This window comes from Dipodomys merriami, unplaced genomic scaffold, assembly GCF_024711535.1.
Source record: "Dipodomys merriami isolate MVZ:Mamm:240054 unplaced genomic scaffold, mDipMer1.0.p SCAF_2, whole genome shotgun sequence".
Taxonomy (NCBI): Eukaryota; Metazoa; Chordata; class Mammalia; order Rodentia; family Heteromyidae; genus Dipodomys; species Dipodomys merriami.
The window spans coordinates 29,193,254-29,219,235 of NW_027203381.1; the positions used below are offsets into that span (position 1 = coordinate 29,193,254).

At 40.2% G+C, this 25,982-nt stretch overlaps 1 protein-coding gene across 4 annotated transcripts; it reads left to right on the forward strand.

The window, feature by feature from the left end:
* Positions 1-25,977, forward strand: Slc39a6 (solute carrier family 39 member 6). Of its 4 annotated transcripts, none has more exons than XM_070029317.1 (11): positions 4-101; positions 1,127-1,293; positions 2,459-3,268; positions 4,535-4,718; positions 5,481-5,650; positions 7,262-7,480; positions 14,368-14,473; positions 17,700-18,077; positions 19,655-19,735; positions 22,549-22,739; positions 24,567-25,977. In XM_070029317.1, exons 3-11 carry the CDS (start codon positions 2,468-2,470, stop codon positions 24,717-24,719), a joined length of 2,283 nt encoding a protein of 760 aa, XP_069885418.1. In that variant the 5' UTR covers positions 4-101; positions 1,127-1,293; positions 2,459-2,467; the 3' UTR covers positions 24,720-25,977. The 4 variants fall into 4 exon arrangements, with proteins under 4 accessions (XP_069885420.1, XP_069885418.1, XP_069885416.1 ...); XM_070029315.1 differs by lacking the exon at positions 4-101 and adding an exon at positions 123-576; XM_070029319.1 differs by lacking the exon at positions 1,127-1,293 and having other exon boundaries at positions 1-101.
* Positions 25,978-25,982: the final 5 nt, after the last annotated feature.

Consider the following 25,982-nt stretch of genomic DNA (forward strand, 5'->3'; position numbering starts at 1 on the left):
GCGAGGCCCTTGAGTCTGCCGGCGGCTTCTCGCTCTCCTCCCTCAGGCCACTCCTGAGCGCGCTGGCTGGGCGTGGCAAGGCTCTCCCGGCGCTACTTAAGGTGCGTGACTGGGGCGCCTCGGTGTCCCCTCGCGGCCGGGTTTAGCAAGTCAGCTCGTGCTGGCCTGGGAGATCCTGGCCTGCTATTGTCAGGCCTAGGGGAGAGACCCTGCTACAATCACTACCAGGCCCCTGGGGCCGCGCCCCCTCCTCTCCGGCCTCCGCGAACCCCGGGCGTCTGCGAGCACGCGGAAAAGCGGATCGGTCAGTGCAGACCCGGCGCCCGAGCCGGCCTGCGCCTGCGCCGCTGGGGGCGGCGGTCCGGCGCGCGGCGGTAATTACCGATTGTCCGGATCTGGGGAGGCTGAGGCGCGCGAGGCGGGGCGTTCCGGTGGCTGCGCGGGGGTCACCCCGGACCGAGGCGCGGTCGAGCCGAGGAGACCGCCGCTCCTCCGTGCCCGGTGAGCGCGGAAAAGACGCCCTGCAGACCACCTCGGAGGATCCGAACCCGAGCGTGGGGCCGGGCCGCGGAGGGGGTGAGTGCCGCGCGTCCGGGATCGGGGAGGCGGGAAGGGAGCCCGGCAGGCCTGGCGTCAGCCCCGACGGGGGCCAGGCAGAGGAGGGATGCTGGGAGGAGCCCCCCGGGGGTGCCCACTCGTTCTGGCGTGCTGATCTCCCCCAGCTTGGAGTGAGAAGATGGGCTGGCTGGCGGGGGGGGGGGGGGGGAAGGAGGAGCCCAGAGAGGGTTCTCCGGGGGAAGAGGGGAGGGTGATCGGTACTTTTTAATCTCGTACTCGTCGTTACGGACGTGTTAAAAGATAAAAGTGTGTAAAAGAAATCTCGTCGTCTGCTGGGTTTTCGTCCCACGCGCCCCTCCCCCAAGGCCCGTTTCCCTTCGCTTTCTTTCTCCTTTTTGGCAACTTACGGTGACTTGATGAGGCCGGCGGGACCGGTCAGCCCCAGCGCTCAGCATCCTCCCCCGAGGAGGGCTGGGAACTGTCTCCTCAACTTGTCCCCCACCCACCCTGCTCCTCCCCTCCCCTCCCCGGAGAAAACTTTCTTAATGGTTCTCTTTTGCTTGTTCAGTGAATTCTCGAAACTTTAAGGAGTCTAGTTATATATGTGCCTCCCTTCACCACCGTTCCCAAGATGTTAAATCAGCTCCACGGCAACATCCGGATTTAATGAGCACTTCCATATTTTCTTCAGCCTGAAACATAGGTATTACAGACTTGGCACACAAGATTGTGGAGGTGAGAGAGCCTGGCTTAAGGAAGAACAATCTTGAAAGTAGGAGAGTTTAGTTGTCCCTATTCTCATTTAGTCCGAAGCAGACCTATGAGTCTTTTACTGAAGACATAGGATTGACCACTATCTGGCTTAAGTGTTGGACATCTGCTGGGTGCTGAGCTATCCCTCTGTTGGTTTCTCTGAATATTCCCTGCTTAGCTGTGCTCTGTTGTTTCAAGCCTCAATCCCAATTCCTCTTTGAGGGGATAGGCCTTGCTCTCCAAACCTACTGTGTGAATGAATAGTTTGATAGTTTCCATTGGCTTGTAACAATTTGAGAGCAGTATAGTGCATTGTACAAGAAGTTTAATTTACTGTTCTTAAAAAACTTACACAATCACTCAAAAAAGGGAAATCTGTGTACTTATATGAAAACAATTCTGGTTCATTATTGAATGTGAGGGGAGTCTCATTTGTGCAATTTGAATATTTTGAATATTTTGAATTTGAATATTCTCACCAAAAAAAAGAAAGATTAGAATAGAGACAAGTGGATTTGTATATAAGAAAATTGTATCCCTCTATAAAAAATTTAAGTGTGGTTAATTTTTCTAGTTTACTTTTTTGTTTTATTTTTGGTGTTCAAAGATCCTTTATGATGTGATGTGATGGCAGATGTGTTAGGTTTAATTTGTTTTTGAATCATTGTTCTCAAAAATTTGCCAGTATGTGGGCTGGGAAGGTGGCTCAGTAGTAGAGTACTTGCCTTGCAAATGCACAAGGCCCTGAGTTCGATTCTTCAGCACCATATAAGCAGAAAAATCTGGCTGTGGATCAAATGGTAGAGCACTAGCCTTGGGCTGAATTGCTGAGGGACAGTGCCCAGGCTCAGAGTTCAGGTCCCACGACCTGTCAGTATGGTTGTGAACGCATGCATCTCCCTTATCTCTGAATTACTGGTACTTTTACACTGCTAATCAGTCTTTTAATGCTCTGATGCTTCCTGTGTTTTAGCAATGAACTAGAGACCCTAGTATTCCTATTTTCCATAACATCTACAGCCACACTGGTCACACCAAATGCTGCTCTATAAACATTGATTTTGATTAGAAATCAGTTTTTATGAGGTTTCTTAATTGAAGTTGTTTTAGAAGTGAAGTCATGATTTTTTTTTCTTCTGTCTTCCAGGAAGGTGCAATGGCGAGGAATTTATCTATAATCTTTATTCTGACCTTTGCTCTTTCGGTCACAAATCCCCTTCATGAACTGGAATCAGTAGCCGCTTTCTCTCAGACCACTGAGAAAACTAATTCAAATTGGGAATCTGGCATTAATGTTGAATTGGCAATTACCACACGGCGACACCATCTACAACAGCTCTTCTATCGCTATGGAGAGAATGATTCCTTATCAGTTGAAGGGTTCAGAAAGTTGCTTCAGAATATAGGCATAGATAAGATTAAAAAGGTCCATATACACCACGACCATGATCATCACTCTGACCACGAGCATCATTCAGATCATGAACATCACTCTGACCATGAACATTCTGAGCATGACCATCACTCTGATCATGATCACTCTGACCATGAGCATCACTCTCATCGGAATCATGCTGCTTCTGGCAAAAATAATCGGAAAGCCCTTTGCCCAGACCATGACTCTGACAGTTCAGGGAAAGATCCTAGAAACAGACAAGGGAAAGGATCTCACCATCCAGAACACACTGGTGGTAGAAGGAATGTCAAGGAAGTTGTCAGTGCTAGTGAAGTGACCTCAGCTGTGTACAACACTGTCTCTGAAGGAACACACTTTATAGAGACAGTAGAGACTCCAAAACCTGGAAAATTTCACAAAGATGCAAACAGTTCCACCCCACCCAGCATCATAGAGAAGAGACGAATAGGCCGGATTGCTAGTAGGAAAACAAATGAGTCTTCAAGTGAACCCAGAAAGAGTTTTTTGTATTCCAGAAACATAAATGACAATACCCAAGAGGTAAGATAAATGGATGCATTATTTTAATAAACTTAATTGTCCTGTCATTGTCACTCTGTCTAGTTGTAAGAAAAGTAAACAATTTGTAAGAAGATATCAGGGTTATGTTTGGAGAAAATCTTTAAAGATGAATATTACAGATAATGGAGTTCATTAGATATGGAGAAATCTGTTTTAGTTCTAATTCCATAATACATAGAAGGTAGAGGATTGGCAAAGCAGATATTTTAGGAAAAATAGATTAAATGAGCTGGTGAAGACCAAGCAGAGTAGTGCTGCCTCCTTGAAGGAAGAATCACTGTGACTTGTGGAATAACTGAAAATGGATCAGCTACTAAGAACATTGCATTGGACATATGAGAACTCTGTGCAAGGAGGTTCTGAGTTCATGTAGCTTTTCTGTAACAGACTTCTAGACTCCACATAACCTTGCCTTCTAAGTACTGCATTCAAACCAGTATATTATTGTACCAAAGTTTATAATGATCTCACCAATGGTCATAGCAATAGCAACACTTTTAGTAAAGTTTGTTCAAGTAAATCTGGCTAAGAGTTGTGGGAAAGTGAAATCATCTTTACAGCCAGGGTTTTGTTTTATTTTGTTCCTGTTTTGTTTCTTCCCTTGGAAGAGTGAGATGGTTAAATAGCATGGGGTAGATTTTCTTCAAACTAAGCTTCTCATCCAATTAAATTGTTGAAAACATCTGCCTGCTGGGACAGGCTTGTTTGTATTAATCATTGTTGCCCTCTGCAAAAAAAAAAAATCTGCATAATTTAGTATCTTCTCATTGTAGGGTGTTATTTTGCTATATATGTAGGCAGAACTGAGCTCAGTTTTCTCATGTAGGGTCATTTCTAGAAGAACAACATGCCATGGGCATGTTCAGACCAAGTACTACAGAGTTAGAACTCAAAAGAGATTTCTCAATATCTAATGAACCCCATTTCGAAATTAAAGCTCATTTCCTTAACAGGTTTATACAATGAGTTAACAGGCATATGAATCCCCATTTATCCCCAAGCTTCTTCCACTTGAGGCTTTCTAAGTGACTCGTGATGTAATTGCTTCTCCCAAGTAGGCAGAGTTGTGGCCTACCAGCATTGTGACATTGTAGCTAGAGGCACCTTCCAAAGTACTGAAAACAGAAGTTGATTTTAACTTGCACTAACTTAAACAAGTAAGGAAAAGCTGTATCATCCAACTACATTTTTTATTTCTCTCATGGGAATGCCTTTTGATTATTTTCATTCCTTTGTTTCTTCCAGTGTTTCAATGCATCAAAGCTGCTTATGTCGCACGGCATGGGCATCCAGATTCCATTGAATGCAACAGAATTCAACTACCTCTGCCCCGCCATCATCAATCAAATTGATGCTAGATCTTGTTTGATTCATACAACAAGTGAAAAGAAGGCTGAAATTCCTCCAAAGACCTATTCATTACAGATAGGTAGAATTACCTTTTTTATATATGAGTGATTTCTAGTAGATTATGTTGTGTTTTCATCTTGTCTTTGCGTTTATCCATTATTTCTTCATACTTTTAGAAATATTATTTTGCTTGTTCTTTCATGAATATGAAGAAAGCAAGTGTTTTATTATCCTTTCAAAAGTAAAGTAAAACCTGGTGTGGTGTGAAACACCTGTAATCCCAACACTGGGGAAGCTGAAGTAGGAAGATCATAAGTTCAAGCTGAGCCACAGATATATAGTGAGACGCTGTCTCAAAAAAAGATGAACCAAAATAGAACATTGTTGACATGTTTGTGGCTTTTTATTTCATGTCAGACTATTCGGGAATCAGCGTTTTACTCTGCTTCTTAGGAGTCTAATTCTTTTCTTGGTGGGGAAATTACTGAGTTCCTAGCTTCTTCCTCTTAATTTCCTTGTACTAGAGATTGATCCCAAAGTCTCACACTTTCTAGTCAAGTGCTCTACCAACTGAACTATATCCTCTAAGCCCCATTTTTTTTCTCTCTCTCTTTTGTTTGTTTTTTGGGGGAGGTGGAGAGACAGGGTCTTAATTAACCAGTCAAGTTACTCATTTGAGTTAGTCCAGGATTGGTGGTTAGTGTGCTATTGCATAACTTTATTTGCATTGAGTTTGTTTCCTTTTAGCTTCTTTCCTCTTGCATGTCACTTTATGCTACTCTGTGAAAGTCTCCTTCAAAGTTGTCAATTGTATGATTTTCCGTTGTTTTGTTTTTAACAGCCTGGGTTGGTGGCTTTATAGCCATTTCCATCATCAGTTTCCTGTCACTGCTAGGGGTTATATTGGTGCCTCTTATGAACCGAGTGTTTTTCAAATTTCTCCTGAGTTTTCTTGTGGCATTGGCCGTTGGGACTTTGAGTGGTGATGCTTTGTTACACCTTCTTCCACATGTAAGTATGATAATTTGTCCTACTAGTCTTCTTATTCAGTATTGAAAACATATGTAAATTAGTTTGTACAAGAATTCTTTGTATCACTATGACCAAAGGTTAGATGTTTGGATTCATTTCTTTTGAAGGGAAACTACCAAATACAGACTAATTTAACTTTTTGAACACTTAATAAAAGATGATAGCTTCTGCTCAGACAGTACTGTGACAGACTACTACAGTGGTATTATTTGCTTACATTTGAATAATTGTCAAAGAAATAAAATTGATGATCCTTTATGTACTCAAGAAATTTAGAAGTTGGGCTGGGAAGGTGGCTCAGTAGTAGAGTGCTTGCCTTGCATGCATGAGGCCCTGGGCTCAATTCCTCAGCACCACATAAGTAGAAAAACCTGGAAGTGGTGCTGTGGCTCAAAGTCATAGAATGCTATCCTTGAGCTGAAGAGCTGAGGGACAGCACCTAGGCCTAGGGTTCAGGCTCCACAACCGACAAAAAGAAAAAGAAATTTAGAAGTTCCTTCAAAGTTTTAATTTATGTATATATTTTGAGATTTATACTTTATGAACTGAGTGAATTCTTAAATAACATAAATTGGATAAAATGCTTTTTTCCATTAAATATTTGGGTTGACTCCCTGGTAGGAATTTTGACTCTATTTTTTAATTTCCCTTTCAGATCTTTCGGTAAATGGGAATAGGAGATAATTTTTTTTGGGGGGGGTCCGGTCGTGGGACCTGAACTCTGGGCCTGGGCGCTGTCCCTCAGCTCTTCAGCTCAAGGCTAGCGCTCTACCACTTGAGCCATAGCGCCACTTCCGGCTTTTTTTTTCTTTTTGCTTATGTGGTGCTGAGGAATCGAACACAGGGCCTCTGGCATGCAAGTCAAGCGCTCTACCACTGAGCCACCTTCCCAGCCCCTAGGAGATAATTTTTAAACACAAGTTCTGTTCAGAAATGAAAGTTTTTCAGTGACAGCTCTCCCTGAAAACTAGATGACAGATATTCGTGAACACCTACTATGTGAAGTAACACAAATACATAAGAGTGTATCCCAAAGAACTTAAAGAGTGTGTGTTCCACTCCCATTTTCCTCACATGAAGTAGCAATAGTTACTACTGCACTCAGCTACAGGCAGCGTGTTAGTCCATACATCTGAATCTCAGGGACCTGCCAGGCCCATCACTATACACAGACTAGGACTCCTATAGGCTGCTGATCTGATGGCAGTGGTCTGATGGCACTGATCTGAACCTTTCATTTGGAAACAGTAACTGTAGCCACTATGTGCAGGTTTATGTAGTAGCTCCCTGTTAACTGTGGCTATGGTAACTAGTCATACTTTGAGAATACGCTCTACCTATTTATTATGAAGCTTAGCAGGCAGTGCATCTGTCTTTACATAAAATAAACTTAAATTCGACTACGTGCTACAGCATATAGCACACACTGAGCTAACTGCCCCTCATATTTTAAATTTAATGCCTCTTCAATTTTGAAGTATCTTGTTAATTGCCTAATTCTGAATAATTTCAAAATGGACCCTACTGTGTTGGCCAATTCTTCTGACATGTGAAACTAACGAATTTATAAATTACATACCATTTTTTTAGTCTCACGCAAGTCACCACCACAGTCATAGCCATGAAGAACCATCAATGGAAATGAAAAGAGGTCCACTTTTCAGTCATCTCTCTTCTCAAAACATAGAAGAAAGCACCTATTTTGATTCCACGTGGAAAGGTCTGACAGCTCTAGGAGGCTTGTATTTCATGTTTCTTGTTGAACATGTACTCACCCTGATCAAGCAGTTTAAGGATAAGAAGAAAAAGGTAAGACAAAGAATATTGAGTACTTAACGTGCATCAAACATTTCTTCAATGTAGCGCTCTTACGTGAGTTTTTAGGATAGCTTGTCCAGGATGAATTTTTCTTTTATTTATTTTGTGATGCAGGAATTTAAACTTAGGGACTAGTTCTTACTAAAAAGCACTCTACCACTGATCCATCATCACCCCAGGTTTTTTGTTTTGTTTGTTGTTTAATTACTGATTTTTTGATAGTGTCTTAAGTTTTTGTGAGGGCCAGCCTCAGACAGCAATTGTCCCCTTGTCTCTTAGGTAGCTGGTATTACAGGCGTGGACCACCACCATTTCTGGTCCTCATTTTTTCATATTTGTGTGTTTTGAGATAGGGTCTCATTGACTTTGCCTAAGCTAGCTTTGAACTTATAGGATATATGATCTTTGGTTGGAAAGGGTTTTGTACTTTCAAGGTACTTTTTGATCCCAGAAACATTTATGTAGAACAGTTCTATATCTTGATAACCCTGGAATTATCTTCCCTATTTCTTGAAACTCATGGAAGACTAAAAGTCAAGGATGAATGTCTATATAAACCTTGTGACAAAACACAAAGCATAAATAGAGCATTGAAGATACTAATATTTATTGGTACTTATGATTAAATAATGTGATTAACATTTGCAAATTAGACCATACAGTAGTATGAAGACAGGTAGTAGGCTTTTTATTTTGGGAAAAAAATAAAAATACTTTTGAGTCTTACAAGGTATCTGTCTCTTCTCATCTGATGTGATACAGTAAATTAGTGAAAAGATTGTTGGAAGAGACTCTTAAAATGATGAATATACATCTAGAGAATTTCATAGGAGGTTGGTCAGATTTTTTTTTTTTTTTTTTTTTGGTCATGAGGCTTGAACTCAGGATGCTGTCGCTGAGCCTCTTTGTGCTCAAGGCTAGTGCTTTACTCAGGCCACAGCTCTAATTCCTATTTTTGAATGGGAGAGAAGAGTCTCATGGAGACTTTTCTACCCAGGCTGGCTTCTAATCACAATCCTCAAATCTCAGCCTTCTGAGCAGCTAGGATTATAGGCATGAGCCACTCGCGCCTGACTCAGAATTTCTTTTTAATTTGAATTTTATATCTTTTTTATTTTTTTATTTTTTGGGGGGGGTCCGGTCTTGGGGCCTGAACTCTGGGCCTCAGCTCTTCAGCTCAAGGCTAGCGCTCTACGACTTGAGCCACAGCGCCACTTCCGGCTTTTTTCTTTTTGCTTATGTGATGCTAAGGAATCGAACCCAGGGCCTCATGCATGCAAGGCAAGCGCTTGCCTTTGCAAGAGCCACCTTCCCAGCCCTATTTTTATTATTTTTATAGCCAAACTATACTTCACCTACAGTTTGCAATCTTGGTTTCTCTAAAATAGAACAAAACATTACAGATTTGTAGAATTATTCTGACTGAAAAAACCTAGACATTAGTTTTCAAATTTTTATACAGTTTTACCCAATTTGATTTTTTTTTAATTAGTATTAATTTGCTACTCGACTTTGCTAGTTAAGTGACTGTTAGTTGAATACTGGTGGCTCATGCCTGTAATACTGGCTACTCAAGAGGTCAGATCTGAGGCTTGTAGTTTGAAGCCAGTCTGGACAGGAAAGTCCATGAAACCCTTATCTTCAGTTAATCACTAAAAATCTAGAAGTAGAGCTGTGGCTCAAATGCTAGAGCACTTCCCTTGAGCACAAAAAAGAACTAGCTAAAACTCCACTACCCAACTGTTTTGTTTTGTTTTTCTTTCAGGAAAGAGAACATTGCTTTATATCTATTACTTATATAGATTTCTCAGAGAAAATGAGTTATGTGTTTTGATACAAGTATTTAACAGTTTACAAATTCAGTGACATATAAATAAAAATTGAGGTTGGAGGTATAATAAAGAACTTTTACCTAACATAAGCAAGACCTTGGATTTGACCCTCACAACTGCAAAAGAAACAAAAAAAAAAAAAAGAACTAGCTATTCTCATCCTCATTTTAGAGTTTGAGCAACATGTAATTAAACTGTGTAATTATAATAACAAGTATAACTGGCATGAAGAGGTTTGAAAACTAAACACAGTTGATTCTTAGCAGGGATGCACTGTGGGAAGCAAGTGTGTGTGTGAGTAGGACAGCATCTGGCTTACAAATATTTGCCTTTGTGTATGTTATATTCACTAAAGTCTCTGATGCAAGCTGGGTATGATAGTACATCCCTGCACTAAAGAGGTAAATGAAGAAGGATCAAGAGTTTGAGGCCAACTTGGGCATACATAGTAAGACTCCAGCCTGACCTATATGATAAGACTGTCAAAAAAATTACCATCTTCATAATAATATAGAGCAGTATTATCTAACCGTAGTTACTAATTAGCTGTGAAATTCATGTTATGCCAGTATATGTGTTTCACTTAAGGTTGGGGCCTTACCACTTGAGCCACAGCTCAACTTCTAGTAGTTTTTACTTTTGGTGGCTGATTGGAGGTGAGAGTCTCATGGACTTTCCTGCCCAAGAACCAGGCTTCGAACTGTGATCCTCAGGTCTCAGCCTCCATACTAACTAGGATTACAGGCATGAGACATTAATCCCCAGCACTGTAACAAAATAAAACAAAAAGGCAATACTGTATGTTCCATATATTCCTACGTATCATTTATATTTTGCATAACATAATGGAGGTGTAATTCAGAGAAGTTTAATCATCTGTGCTCTAAAATAGTAGCTACTAGAATGTAAGTTCTTAAGAGTCAGAACCCTGGGTCATATTTACTGCTCTATCTCTAATTCCACAAGGAATGTCTCATACATAAGAGATTATTGATATTTAGTGAATGTTTAAGAAAATGAGGCAGCCAAGTAAGAACACTTTTTAGACAATCTTCCCTCTTTTCTTTTGGATTTTTTTTTTTAATTTTTTTTGGGTCCGGTCGTGGGGACTAAACTCTGGGCCTGGGCTCTATCCCTCAGCTCTTCAGCTCAAGGCTAGCGCTCTACCATTTGTGCCACAGTGCCACTTCCGGCTTTTTTCTTTTTGCTTATGTGGTGCTAAGGAATCGAACCCAGGGCCTCATGCATGCAAGGCAAGCGCTCTACCACTAAGCCACCTTCCCAGCCCTTCTTTTGGATTTTTTAATTATCTTTAAGGCATTACTATTCAACATGTCAATTTGTAAATACAATACATCTTGATAAATATTGCCCTTTTCATCAGTCTCCCCCACCCCTCCCAAAGCCACCTTCATGTTCTATTCCTTTTGTAGAAAATGTTGTTTGCTTTTTATGAAGGGCATCCTAACATTAGTCTTATTTCCTTAGTAATTTTCTAACTCATTTGGTTCTCTTAAAAAAAAAAAAAAAAAAAAAGAGGGGAAACAAAAGCCAGGGATTAGTAGCTCATGCCTGTAATCCTAGTTTCCCAGGAGTCTGAGATCTGAGGATCACAATTTGAAGCCAGCCCAGGCTGGGAGTTTGTGAGGCTTATTATCTTCAGTTGACCACCAAAAAGCAGAAAGTTAAGCTGTGGCTCAAGTGGTACAGCTCTAGCCTTGAGCAGAAAAGCTAAGCTAAGGAGAGTGCCCAGACTCTTCAAGCCCTAGTATCAGCACACACAAAAAAGAGGGGGTGGAGTTATTTTGTTTCTGAGTGTTCAGAGTGATTTGGGCCCATCACAAAGCTTTTGACTTAACATTTTTCCTTAAAAAATTTAAACTACAGCCCGGCGCTGGTGGCTCACGCCTGTAATCCTAGCTACTCAGGAGGCTGAGATCTGAGGATCGTGGTTCAAAGCCAGCCCGGGCAAGAGAGACCGTGAGACTCCTATCTCCAATAAACTACCAGAAAACCGGAAGTGGCGCTGTAGCTCAAGTGGTAGAGCGCTCACCTTGAGCTGAAGAGCTGAGGGACAGCGCCCAAGCCCAGAGTTCAAGCCCCACGACCGACCAAAAAAAAAAAAAAATTTAAACTACACTCTGGGAGATTTCCAGTAGCTCATTAGTCCACAGCTCTATTCTTCAGTGTGAAATCTCTGCATTCTGATTATTGTTATATAACAATAATAGACATGAAGTTAGACCCTTACAATAGTTGAACTTTTTACCAGTGCTAGTGAGCTAGGAATCATAGAGGTATTTGTGGCATTCCCTCTTCCCCATTTCTAGCCACATTGTCTTAAGCCAATGTTCTCAATTTCCCTCTACTTTTCTTTCTTCCTATCATTCTAGACTAGGCTTGGTTATCTCCCACCTCACTTAGCAGTTGCCTTCTAACTAACCTGTTCACTTTATTTTTATTTTCTCCTTTCCTATTTCATTTCCACTATTTGTTTTTTTGGGGTTTTTTTTTTTGTTTTTTTTTGGGTCCGGTCGTGGGGCCTGAACTCTGGGCCTGGGCGCTGTCCCTCAGCTCTTCAGCTCAAGGCTAGTGCTCTACCACTTGAGCCACAGCGCCACTTCCGGCTTTTTTCTTTTTGCTTATGTGGTGCTGAGGAATCGAACCCAGGGCCTCATGCTTGCAAGGCAAGCGCTCTACCACTGAGCCACCTTCCCAGCCCTCCACTATTTGTTTAAGCAAAAAGATGAAGTCCTATGAGTCTGCCTACTTAACATCCTTCAGTGACCTCCAGTTGCTTTGTGGACATATTACACTACTTCTAACATGGTCTGCATTATCTAGACTCCTTAACTACCCCAGCCTCATTTTGAACCATCTTTTATAGAGGGTTCTATGAGGCCACTTTGAATTTCTTTTAGTTCTGTCTCAGTGCTGGGCCCTGCCTGCTTCAGAGACCCTTAATGCTCAGGGCCCTTCTTGCTTCAGAGCCCTTGTTTTGAGTGTCTTGCTGCTTGAAGCTCAGGTCCATTCTTGCTCAGGCCCCTTCTTGCTTCAGAGCACTTACTGCCCCAGGCCTTTCTTCAGACGCCTTGCTGTTCAGCGCCCTTCTTGCTTCAGAGCCCTTACTGCTGGAGGCCTTTCTTGCTTCAGACTCCTTGCTGCTTGAGGCCCTTCTTGCTCAAGCCTCTTCCTACTTTAGGTTCTCTCTCACTTTACTCATAGCATAGTCTTTCCTTTACCCTTCCCCATCAAACTGCTATTTACCTTTAAGTCTTGATATAGCTATCACACAGTTTCCCTAGATCCTGTACTGAAATATTAGGCCTCGTTAATATACACTCTTAATAGCACACTGATTTTTTTCTTTTGTGAAATACATTGAAGATTACATGCAAACAGTTATATAATCATTATATAATCCTTTCTGTGGATAATAGGGGCTTATGAGACTGAATTTCTCTTGTTTTACATTATACTACTAGCATGGAGGATATTAGAGATCTGTAATGAAAAAAGAATTGTTTAGGGCATAAGTTCTGGAGTTATTGCCCAATGGAAAATAAAGCAGTAATAGATACTACTGAAGGCACTCTAAATTCACTCTGAAAACATATGCAGTTACTACTTGTCAATTAGAAAGAATATTAGGGGGCCAGGAATGTGGCTTAGTGGTAGAATGCTTGCCTAGTATGCATAAAGCCGTAGGTTTGATCCTCAGTACCATGTACATAGAAAAAGCCAGAAGTGGCACTATGGCTCAGGTAGTAGAGTGCTAGCCTTGAGCAAAAGAAGCTAAGGGACAGTGTCCAGGACCTGAGTTCAAGACCCAGGACTGGCAAAAAAAAAAAAAAAAAAGAAGAATATTAGGGCTGAGGTTATAGGGTTGTAGCTCCATAGTAGAGCATTAAGCCTGCACAAGGCCTTTGATGTGATTCCCAGCAGAAGGAAAGATGGGGAAAGAAAAGTGGGAATAGGAGATAGAAGAAATAAGAGGTGGAGGGGCGGGGGAGAGGAAGGAGAAGGAAAAGAAAAAACTTTTTAATTCACTTATTTTCAGAAGTATTTAAGTATTTCCTCTGGTGAAGGCACTGTAGTTGAAGGAAATATAAAGATTAGGCCAAAAGATCAGGCATAAGCTTGGCACCAGTGCTCAACGCCTATAATCCTAGCTACTCAGGAGGTTGAGATCTGAAGATCACAGTTCAAAGCCAGCCTAAGCAGGAAAGTCTGTGAGACTCTCATCTCCAATAAACTACTCAGAAAAAGCCGGAAGTAGTGCTGTGGGTCAAGTAATAGAATACTAGCCTTGAGCACAAAGAAGCTCAGGGACAGTGCTCAGGCCCTGAGTTCAAGCCCCAGGACTGGCAAAACAAAAAATAAAAAAGATTAGGCATAGTTGCTCATGCCTATGATCCCAGCTGCCCAGGAGGTAGAGATTGGGGAGCACTGTGTCTTAGGCTACCCATGCAAAAAGTAAGGTAAGACCCCATGGCATGGTACATGGGAGACTGCAGATAGAAAGATCACATCCCAGGCTTGCCCTAAGCAAAAACAAGATTCTACCTGAAAAAAATAACTAAAGCTTAAAGAACTGGGGGTATGGCTAAGTGGAAGAATACCTGCCTAGCAAGCACAAGTTCCTGCTGGCTGAAATAGCTCAGTCATAGAGCATATGCTTAAGAATTTGTGAGGCCCTAATTTTAATGTGTAGTTCAATCACTCAAGGAACTAATTAAAATTTACATTCTTATTTATCTGGTCTGAGTGGCCTGAGTGTACATTTCTGACACATTCCTTATATAATACCACACTTGGAGTAAATAGTGTAGGGAGCTTTCAAGAAGATGAATGTGATTTTCTTACGTATCTCAAGCATTCTTTACCTCCCTTGCAGTTACTATACATAATAGGTATTGTACAATTAAGTATAAACCCTGGCCTTCCAATAGCAATCCATTAATTCTGTTGTCTGGTTCTGTCTTTATTTGTTTAAAGCCTGGCCACTTGAACAAATCAACTATTTCACTTCCCTTTCTGTTTTAGAACCAAAAAAAACCTGAAAGTGATGATGATGTGGAGATAAAGAAGCAGTTGTCTAAATATGAATCTCAACTTTCAACAAATGAGGAAAAAGCAGACACAGATGATCGTGAGTGTCTTGAGAGATTCTGAATGCTGGAAGGAGTTGATGGTCTAGTATTTGTAACAGGATCAAGCATTTGGAAGAGACTGAGCCATGTCCTTTTGTTTTGCTTTTTAAAAGTGTCTCATACTTACTGAAAACTAGATCAAAACTCCCAGATGTCTCTATGACATCAAACCTAGTGGATCCACACTACTTGTGGGGAGCCATGTGAGGAACAAGATTCAGGTCTTTGAGCATGTGCTTACTCTAACTGCATTTTCCCTGAGGACTTGAGATCCATGAAGTGATTTGTGTCTAGGAAATGAGCATGGTGTATAGTGGAGAGGGCTCTATAGGCCCTGCCATGAAGGTGAGGGGGAGTTGGAAATGAGGAAGCCTATGGAATAGGGTACAGGTACAGTGGATCCTGCATATATGTAAGAAGAATGTAAGTACATTTACATGGCTCTGGGGAGAATATTCTCCCTACAATGTCTTGGGTAGTATAAGACTAACAGAAATTGTGTTTGTTATTGGGAAATAAAATTCATGTAGAAATGGGTTGCTGTACCTAAAGAATGTAGGTCAGTATGTAAAACTTCCTCCTTTGCTCTGCAATCATGAGACGTTTCTGCAGAGAAATGACTGCTGGAGGGCTCAGTGTGGATGCCTAGTGACATTTTGCAACATTAAGATTGAAATTTGACCCTGAGATAACCAGAACTGAGTTGCATAAAGAAAATACTCAAGAATTAGGGCTCTTCCCCCAACCAAAGACTCTTCTTTGGAACACTAGAATCCCTAGAATTGGTTTCAAGCTGCAATATTCAGTGAAACCAGAGACACATTGCTCACATCCCTCGCATTATGTAACTAACTTTAGGACATATATGCCCCTGGGGAGTGATACATAACTTCTGATTGGCTTCCAAGGAAATCTTGAATAAGACCTGAGGCTGTGGGAAGTGGGAAGTATTATTACTACCTATAGACATGTGAGTTTCAAGTTAGTTCATAAAGAGATGGGGTTTTTTTTCTTTTCTTTCTTTCTTTTATTTTTGAAGTACTGGGGTTTAAACTCAAGGTCTTGCATTGCCAGGCCAACTACCACTTGAGCTACTCCACCAGCCCTTTTTGTTTAAATTACTTTTCTAATAGGGACTCACTTTTTGCCTGAGCTGGCTTGGTCCACAATCTTATTTACACTTGCTACTTACTCACAATCTTACTTACTTGCTACTGGGATGACAAGAATACAATACCACACCCAGCTTTTCCTTAGTTGAGATAGAAGTCTCATGAACTTTTTACTCAGGCCAATCTCAAACCACAATCCAACCAATCTTAGCCTCCACAAGTAGCTAGAGTCATACATAGCTCAGAGCTACTTTGAGCTCCTGTGAGTAATCATGGCTGACTATGAAAGTAACTTGTATTTCTGTTTTCTACCCATTTTTTTAAATATAGTCACATTGTTAAGTATAGTGTTTCCTTTTTAGAAGGGCAAAATTCAAGGAAAAATAAAGGATACAGTCACAAATGTACCCTTTTACCACCCCAATCAAGATACAAAACACTCCATCACCCCCTAAAATAGTGCCTATCATCCTATTCTTATATATCTTCTATTATGGATTCCTATAACTTTAATGCCTCTAGAACATTGTAAATATAAACTTCTGAAGACTGTTTAAAATTTAATGCTCTATTAGAAAAGCTGTGTGATTACACTTGTTCTCCAGTATCACCTTATAATCTTAGCTGAAAAATAATTAAAGGAAAAAGGGCTGAGTACATGGCTCAAGTGAGGGTAAAGTGCTTATGGGGTATCTGAGTTCAAAACACAGCTCCATAAAAAAATAAAGAATTGGACAAGAGACTCAAAGTTGCTACCAAGAAAATTGATAACAATGTACAAGACAAAAAATATCATTAAAGTTTATTTTTCTTTGCCCAAATAGAAAATAAATTCTTCATGATGATAAAGGAATTAGTTAGAGGGGCTGGGAAGGTGGCTCAGTGGTAGAGCGCTTGCCTTGCATGCCTGAGGCCCTGGGTTCGATTCCTCAGCACCACATAAGCAAAAAGAAAAAAAAGCCAGAAGTGGCGCTGTGGCTCAGGTGGTAGAGCGCTAGCCTTGAGCTGAAGAGCTGAGGGATAGTGCCCAGGCCCAGAGTTCAGGCCCCACGACCGGACCCAAAAAAAAAATTAGAATAGTCTATCTCTTGAATTTGTCCCTTCTAAAAAAGAAGAAATTAGATGACAGGATTATTTGTTCATTTCTAATTCTCAGTATTTTTAAAAAATAAATATTTTAAATACCTAATGTAACATTTTTTCAAAAATAAGAATGTGATTCTTTTTTTTCCGTCAGTCATAGGGCTTAAACTCTGGTCCTGAGCACTGTCCCTCAGCTCTTCAGCTCAAGGCTAGTGCTCTACTACTTGAGCCATAGCACCACTTCCAGTTTTCTGGGGTTTATTGGAGATGAGTTTCATGGACTTTCCTGCCCAGGCTGGCTTTAAACCATGATCCTCAGATCTCAACCTCTTGAGTAGCTATGATTACAGGTGTGAGCCACCAATGCCCAGCAAGAATGTGATTCTTTTATGATCAGAACTCATCTTTCAACATACATAGAGGGAAAAGAAATTAAGGGAGAATGTAAGGGTAGTTTGTGAAGTTTAATGTTTAAAATATATTCTCTTTTTTATAAGATAGGCAAGGTGACTCAGTGGTAGAGTGCTTGCCTTGCATGCATGAGGCCCTAGGTTCCATTCCTCAGTACCACATAAGCAGAAAAAGCCAGAGATGGCGCTGTGGCTCAAGTGGTAGAGTGCTAGCCTTGAGCTGAAGAGCTGAGGGACAGCACCCAGGCCCAGAGTTCAGGCTGCACGACCAACAAAAAAAAAGATAGGCTCTTAATATCTTTATGTTGCCCAAGCTACTCTTGAACTCCTGAATTCAAGCCATCTCCCTGTCTCACCCTCCAGAGTACGGGAATTATAAGCACTACATGCCAGCTCAAAATGGATTGTTAATATGTGAGATCATTTGTTTTTTAAAATTCATTAAACTCTATTGATATTTCTCTTTAGCTCTTAAGATTTAGTTTTCCAGATGCAAGAGTTTTTGTGCTTTAAAATCATTTGTTGATTTTAAATGTTAGTGGGGATACTCAAAATTTGTCCAAGCACACTGACAGAAGTATTCTGATTTTTGTCCCAATATCTCTTACATTTATTCCTAGGACCTGAAAGCTATTTACGAGCAGACTCACAAGAGCCCTCCCACTTTGATTCTCAACAGCCAGCAATGTTGGAAGAAGAAGAGGTCATGATAGCTCATGCTCACCCTCAAGAAGTCTACAATGAATATGTACCCAGAGGGTGCAAGAACAAATGCCATTCACATTTCCATGATACACTGGGCCAGTCAGATGACCTCATTCACCACCATCATGATTACCATCATATTCTCCATCACCATCACCACCAAAACCACCACCCCCACAGTCACAGTCAGCGCTATTCTCGGGAGGAGTTAAAAGATGCTGGCATTGCCACATTAGCCTGGATGGTGATAATGGGCGATGGCCTACACAACTTCAGTGATGGCCTTGCAATTGGTATTATATATTTGTTCCTTGCTAGTTCACTCAGAATTGTCATTTAAATACCTAATCCAGTTTATCAAAGCATAAGTTAGTTTAGATAAAGATATGAATGACTTCCAAAATTCTCAAAATGTTATTTTTGGCTACTTAGACAATAAAGTACTCAGTAAATGTTCCATATATTAAGTGCTAGGGACTTTGCCTAGCCTTCATTGTAACAATCAAAAGTCATTCTTCAGGCTGGGAATGTGGCTTAGTGGTAGAGTGCTTGCCTAGCATGAAGCCCTGGGTTTGATTCTTCAGTACCACAGAAACAGAAAAGGCCAGAAGTGGCACTGTGGCTCAAGTGGCATAGTGCTAACCTTGAGCAAAAGAAGCTTAGGGACGCTGCCCAGGCCTTGAGTTCATGCCCCAGGACTGGCAAAAAAAAAGATTGGGAGACTGTGCTTTAAAGTATAGAATATGTGCAAGGTTTTTCCCTGTACATTGATATTTCCTTTTTAGTAATAGAAACTGTGCTTGTTAAGGTAAAATCTTTAGCGTCATCTTTTCTGTTATCCTTAAAGGATTCTTCATATACTTTGATCAGTCTAGTTACTAGTCTCTAGCAAGAGAATTACAGAATTTTTGCATTAGGGGCTGGGAAGGTGGCTCAGTGGTAGAGCGCTTGCCTTACATGCCTGAGGCCCTGGGTTCGATTCCTCAGCACCATATAAGCAAAAAGAAAAAAAGCCGGAAGTGGTGCTGTGGCTCAAGTGGTAGAGCACTAGCCTTGAGCTGAAGAGCTGAGGGACAGCACCCAGGCCCAGAGTTCAGGCCCCACGACCGGACCCAAAAAAAAAAAACAAAAAAAACAGAATTTTTGCATTAAATGATTACACCATAATTGAGAGATAATAGAATACCTAAAACCATGTGATTTCATTCTGGATGGAGCCATGGAAGTACATACAAGTTGAGCAGGTGGGACCTAGAAAGATGACACACTTGCCCAAGGATGTAGTGCTGTTCTTTTTAGCCAGGAATTGGTTCTCAGGCAGTCTACTTTCTGCCTCCTTCACTATTTTCTATACAGCATAAGCAGACAAAGAAGGAATGTCCAAAAGAATAGTCTTGGTTGATGATTGTATAATGCACTCATTTTTTTGCAACAAGATGTACTATTTGTTTCTAAGACAATTGAAGAAAAGAAATAGTTTAAAAATGACTGAAGTCAAGTCTAATTACATATTGAACTCCTCTGAAAAAAGTAAAACATTCATACTCTTAATTGCAGAAGATTATTTTTCTCCAAATTTTATGGTCAGTTTAGATTCTTGAATAAGTAATAGTTACTTTTCAGGTTTGTAGAAGATCATGTACTCATTATAAGGCATACTTCAGTCTTCACTTATATCTTGTAACTCCTGTGCTTCTCTGAGCTATTTAGACTGAATAGAATAGAATATTTCTATGGAGAAGTTAAGGTTTGGGTTGGAAAGGTTGTATTTATGCACAACCAAAATACAATTAATTGTTTACTTCATTTTGTATATCAAGATTTTAAAACACACCTAAGAATAACCCCCTTCTGATTGACCTTTACACAGGTGCTGCTTTTACTGAAGGTTTATCAAGTGGGCTAAGCACTTCAGTGGCTGTGTTCTGTCATGAGTTACCTCATGAGTTAGGTAAGAGAACTAGATAAGTGATTTTTCCATGTGAATGAAATGTCCTAGAGTTGCTGGCCTTAGCTTCTTAACTCCCAGGCCTTCACATATTCTGCTAACCTTGCTGAGTTTTTCTTTTTTTAAGTCTTTATTGTAAAGGTAGTGAATGGGAGTTACAGTTAATAAGTAAAGTAGTGAGTATATTTCTTTTTAAATACTGTTACCCCCTCCCTCATTTTCTCCCACTTATCCCTCCCTACTCCCCTACCCACCCAGTTGTATAGTTCATTTCCAACGTAGTGTCTAGTGAGTATCATTGTTGGATAAGTTCTTTCCTTTGTCCTGCTGTTTCTGAGATTCCCTTTTCCTTCCATGAATCAGAAAAACTTATATATAAGATAAATGGTGCAGAAAACTAAAACAAAAAATAGAAATAATTGCATGCAAATCAAAACAGCATTGAGATTTCATCTTACCCCAGTTAGAATGGCCATTATCAAGAAATCTAATAACAACAGATGCTGGCAGGAATGTGGCCAAAAGGGAAGGCTACTATACTCTTGGTGAAAGTGTAAACTTGTTCAGCCACTTTGGAAAGCAGTAAGGAGGGTCCTCAAAGACTAAACATAGAGCTCCCCTATGATCAAGTAATCCCACTCATGGGCATTTATCAAACAGAACACAAACCAAGCCACACAATAAAGCCACCATACAACCATGTTCATTGCAGCATTATTTACCATAGCTAATATATGGAACCAACCTAGATGCCCCTCAGTAGATGAATGGATCAAAAAAACATGTGGTATGTATACAAACTGGAGTTCTGTGCTTCTATCCAAAAGAATGGCATTGCTCCATTTGTAAGGAAATGGAAAAACCTGGAAAAATTATATTACACAAGGTAATCCAGGGCCAAAGAAAAGTAAATTGCATGGTTTCCCTTATTTGTAATAACTAGAATATATGTATGGCATTCTTAACAGCAGATTACAATAGCCCAATAGTGCATTGGACCATATATAATGAAGCATATCAAAATGACTTTGTTTTCTTACTGGATACAAGTTTGTTTCCAGCCAGAGTCTCACCCCACATACACATTTTTGACTATATGGGCTTGCCACAAAAGTACCCAAGTCCCTCTTTTTTTCCCCTACCAAGTATCTTTTAGTGGAGGCACACTGGTAACATCAGTAATTGTCTTCATTTACACACTGGAAATAAGACAACAGCACACAAAAAAATCATCTTCAATTAACAGTGGGGAGTTGGAAAAGAGAACCTTATTGGAAGCAGAAGAAAAAGAGAATTGAAGAATTGTATCTTGAATATTCTTTGCTATTAGAAGTTGAAACTTCCTCATTTTATTTATTTGTTTGTTTGTTTGTTTTGCCAATCCTGGAGCTTGAATTTAGGGCCTGGGCACTGTCCTTTACTTTTTTTTTTTTTCTTTTGCTCAAAGCTAGCACTCTACCACTTGAATCTGGATTTTTCTGTTTATGTGGTACTGAGGAATTGAACCCAGGGTTTCATGCATGCTAGGCAAGCACTGTACCACTAAGCCACATTCCCAGACCCAAAACTTCCTCATTTTAGATCCCACTCCATGTCTTTGTTTTTCTTCCCATTGTTTCCTAATGATGGCTACATATTCTCAGACACCATTTCCCTAATACCATATTACTTTTGTTCCTTACTATGCATTCAGCTATTTGGAAGTCCTCCTTTCTGCTACCCAGTGCTTGCATGAGCCTCAACTTCTCACTTATGCTTCTCATTCTGAGTCTTTTATGCCCCATTTCCACATTCAGATATATTTTCTTTTAGTTGGTCATGGAGCTTAAACTCTGGGCCTGCGTGCTGTCCCTGAGCTCTTCAGCTCAATGCAGGTGCTCTACCACTTGAGACACAGTGCCACTTCTAGTTTTTGATGGTTAATTGGAGATAAGAGTCTTATGGAGTTTCCTGCCCGGGCTGGATTTGAACTGCAATCCTCAGAGCTTAGCCTCTTAAGTAGCTAGGATTACAGGCATGAACCACCAGTGCCCGGCCAGATACGTATTTTTAAAAATTTATTTTGTATGTGTGTGTGTGTGTATGCACATGCATGTATGCATGCCTTATACTCTTTTTTTTTTGGTCAGTTGTGGGGCCTGAACACTGGGCCTGGGCACTGTCCCTCAGCTCTTCAGCTCAAGGTTAACGTTCTACCACTTGAGCAATAGTGCCACTTCCGGCCTTTTCTGCTTATGTGGTTCTGAGGAATGGAACCCAGGGCCTCATGCATGCAGGGCAAGCACTCTTCCACTGAGCCACCTTCCCAGCCCCTGCATGCATTATACTCTTGCTTAGCTTTTTCACTTACACCTGGAATTCTACCACTTGGGCTACATCCAGTTCTTCCCATGTATTATCTTTTCATTTGCTGATCATTGCTGTATGTTCTTCACCTTCCCCTTTTGTGGGTGATTCTTTGAAGACAGTGCAATAGATTTATTTTTCAAACAATGGCCAAGAATATTGGCTAAATGATTTTTTAAGCTTATAATGCTGTTGAGATGATTTATACTGATAAATTCTCCTCTACTCTAAGCATTTCTTTTTTCTCTGTCTCTCAAAGTTGTCTTTATCTTTTGGTGCTACTGAGGTTTGAGCTTAAGCCCTTGCATTTGTTAGGGCAGACACTTTACTGTTCAGATATTCCACTAGCTCCTTTTTTTATTTCTTGTCTCAAATCAATCAGAATTTTCTTGAATTGAGAAGTTTCTTGATCATGTGTCTTTAGAATGATTTTCAAGTATTTTATTATCTTCTTTTGTTTTCCATTAAAGGCGATTTTGCTGTTTTGCTGAAGGCAGGCATGACCGTTAAGCAGGCTGTGCTTTATAACGCTTTGTCAGCCATGCTGGCATATCTGGGAATGGCAACAGGAATTTTCATTGGCCATTATGCAGAAAATGTTTCTATGTGGATATTTGCACTTACTGCTGGCTTATTCATGTATGTCGCTCTGGTTGATATGGTAAGTTTTTAAGAAGTTGGTTGAAACTGACTGAATATAAGAAAAAAAATAATTTTTTTTAAAAAAATTGTAGATGCTGAGCTCCAGTGGCTCATACCTGTAATCCTGGTTACTTAGGAGGCTGAGATCTGAGCATCACAGTTTGAAGCCAGCTCAGGCTGCAGATTCCATGAGACATCTCCAGTTAAACATCAAAAAGCCAGAAATAGAGCTGTAGCTCAAGTATTTGAGTGTTAACTTTGAGCAAAAAAAGCTCAGGGAAAGTGCCCAGACCCTGAGTTCAAGCCTCAGGACTAGCACATAAAAGAAAATAAAAGATTTTAGATTAAATGCAGCAAGAATGAGAAATTATTCCAAATCAAGAGAGGTGGTAGGCTGGGTACCTATGGCTCATGCCTGTAATCCTCCCAGATCAGAAGGCTAAGATCTGAGATCACAGTTCAAAGCCAGCCCAAGGAGGAAAGTCTGTGAAACTGTTATCGCCAATAAACCACTAGAAAACTGTAAGTGGCACTGTTGCTCAAATGGTAGAGTGCTTGCCTTAAGCTGAAGAGCTGAGGAACAGTGCCCAGGCCCAGAGTTCAAGCCCCATGATCAACAAAAAAAAAAAAAGAGGGGTTATATAAGAATGCAAGCCTCTACATTTATTTTTGTAATTGTTGATCCCATACATACTTGCATTCTACCTAATATATATGAGGATACTCAAATACCTGTCTCTTTATCACATACAGTTTTTAGAGGAGAATCTTGATGAGGGACTGAATGATCTATAGATTTGTAGAAAGTCTAACACAAACCACATATTGTTGGCATGCTGTGTACACCTTACAGTGCTTAAAATAGAAGTGGAAGTATGGTTTAAGTAATAGAGTACCAGCCTTGAGTGAAAAGGCCAACTGAGAATGCAAGGCCATGAGTTCAAGCCCCAGCAATAGTGCACACACAAAATTCTTATTAAGTTAGGTGTCAGTGGCACATTCCTGTAATTCTAGCTACTTGGGAGGCTGAAATCTGAGGATCACAGTTAGAAGCTAACCCAGGCAGGAAAATCTGTGAGACTCTTAGCACCAGTTACTCACCAAAAAGCCGGAAGTGGAGCTCTGGCTCAAGTGGTAGAGCAAAAAAGCACAAGAACAATACCTAAGCCCTGAGTTCAAGCCCAAGGACTGGCACACACAAAAAAGTTTTCATTGAAAAAGGAGGTTTGGGATTTTTCTTGTTGTTTTATCAGTAGTGGGACTTGAACACAGGGCCTGGACTGCTATTCCTGAGCTTTTCTGCTTAATGGTAATGTGCTACTACTTTGAGCCACAGCACTACTTTGGTTTTCTGATGGTTCATTGAAGCTCATAGTCTCATAGACTTTCCTGCCCCAGAAGGCTTTGAAACATGATCCTCAGATCTCAAGCTCCTGAGTAGCTAGGATTACAGGCATGAGTTACCAGTGCTTAGTGACAAAGGAATTTTATTCCATGTGGACCAGCCAGTCTTACTACTAAAGTAATGTTTTGAGTGTGAACTACTACTATAATTTTAAAATATCCTATCTCGGAACTAGGTAAGGGTCACATATTTAGTTCAGATATACAGGCAGTAACTAACACAGGGAAATCAGTATAAATTTCCATTTTATAATAGAGCAGACTGGTCTAATAGGTTATTATAACTAAGAAATACTGTATAACATGATTAGAGCCTGTTGTGTATATATCAGTTCTAAGGAATTGATCTACAGTATAGCTAAAATAAAGCTGATGTGCTGTCTTTCAAAACTCTGTGTGTAATTCTGGGAACTTAAATGTAACTGTATTTTTTTTCTTTAAGGTACCTGAGATGCTGCACAATGATGCGAGTGACCATGGATGTAGCCGTTGGGGTTATTTCTTTTTACAGAATGCTGGGATACTTTTGGGTTTTGGAATTATGTTACTTATTTCCATATTTGAACATAAAATTGTATTTCGTATAAATTTCTAGTTAGAGTGTAAATGTTAGAGTAGCTTAAACATTGCTGTCTATAATAGTTTGAATAGGTCATAAGGAAACGAGTTGTAGGCTTTGACAGACAGCATTTAAAGTTAGTGGATTTTGTGCTTTTTGTATTGAATATTCCCATCTGTACGCTTCTAAGGTCAATTATGTTGGTAACAATGGTAAGTGTTAATATTTAAGTTATTCTATTTCAAAATTATAAGATATTCCCCAGTATTACCAGGTTATTATATAAACAAGAGAATTGGACTGACACATACTGTACATTTTAGAGAAACTGTCTTTAATAGTTTTTGTGGAACTAATTTAACATAAGTCCCATATTTGTTTTCAGGCAAAAGAACAGGCACAAGTCCCCCCCAAAAAAATATTAAAGCATGTACTGAATTTAAGAAGTGAAGAGGAAACAAAAGAATTTGAGAGCAGTAGCTTTCTTATAAAAATCACAAAATTGCTTGATCATAATGTAGAGAGTAAATTTTAGGTATAAGTAAAAATAGGTATAATTAGTCCAAATTCATGTATAAACACCTTTGTCAGGGTATTGATATTTCTGTAAAAGTACAGCACTTTTTATACACTAGATTAGTTGTACATTTGTTTGTATAGTAAACAAGTCTAACTATATTTAATGAAGTCAAGCAATATGTCACTTAACCAAGAAATTGGAATTATTTGTGTTGGATATATGCCAGATGAACATAGTAAGTTTATATATCACCAAAGGACTTGGTTATCACCAAGATATGAATCACCAAAAGTTATATGAGTAGGTGCTCTGGTTATCTGGTTTACCACCTGTCAGAGTGTTAAAATTTTGACCCATGTGAGTACCTTAAAACAGCCAGTCACTGTAAGTCAGCCTGGTTCACATTTGATCCTAGTTACTCAGAAAACCAAGATTTGGAGGATCATGATTCAAGGCAAGCCCAAGAAGAAAAGTCCATGAGATTCCAAAAATAACCAGCAAAAGGTAGGGCTAGAGGTGTGCCTCAAGTGGTAGAGCTCCAAGCCAAACAAGTCATGTAAACATGAAGCCCTGAGTTCAAACCCTAATACTGGGGACCAGGGGGGGAAACAACCACCATTCTGAAAATACTGTATTATCTTTCAGTGCTTTAGTGTTGTCATTGTGAACAGTGGTCCTTTTGTATATGGTACTATAGACATACTAGAGCTGTCTATCTGTGGCATTGTGTAGAGGTTTCCTACAAAATAAATTCTTCATGTTATCTCAGTGTCAGATGT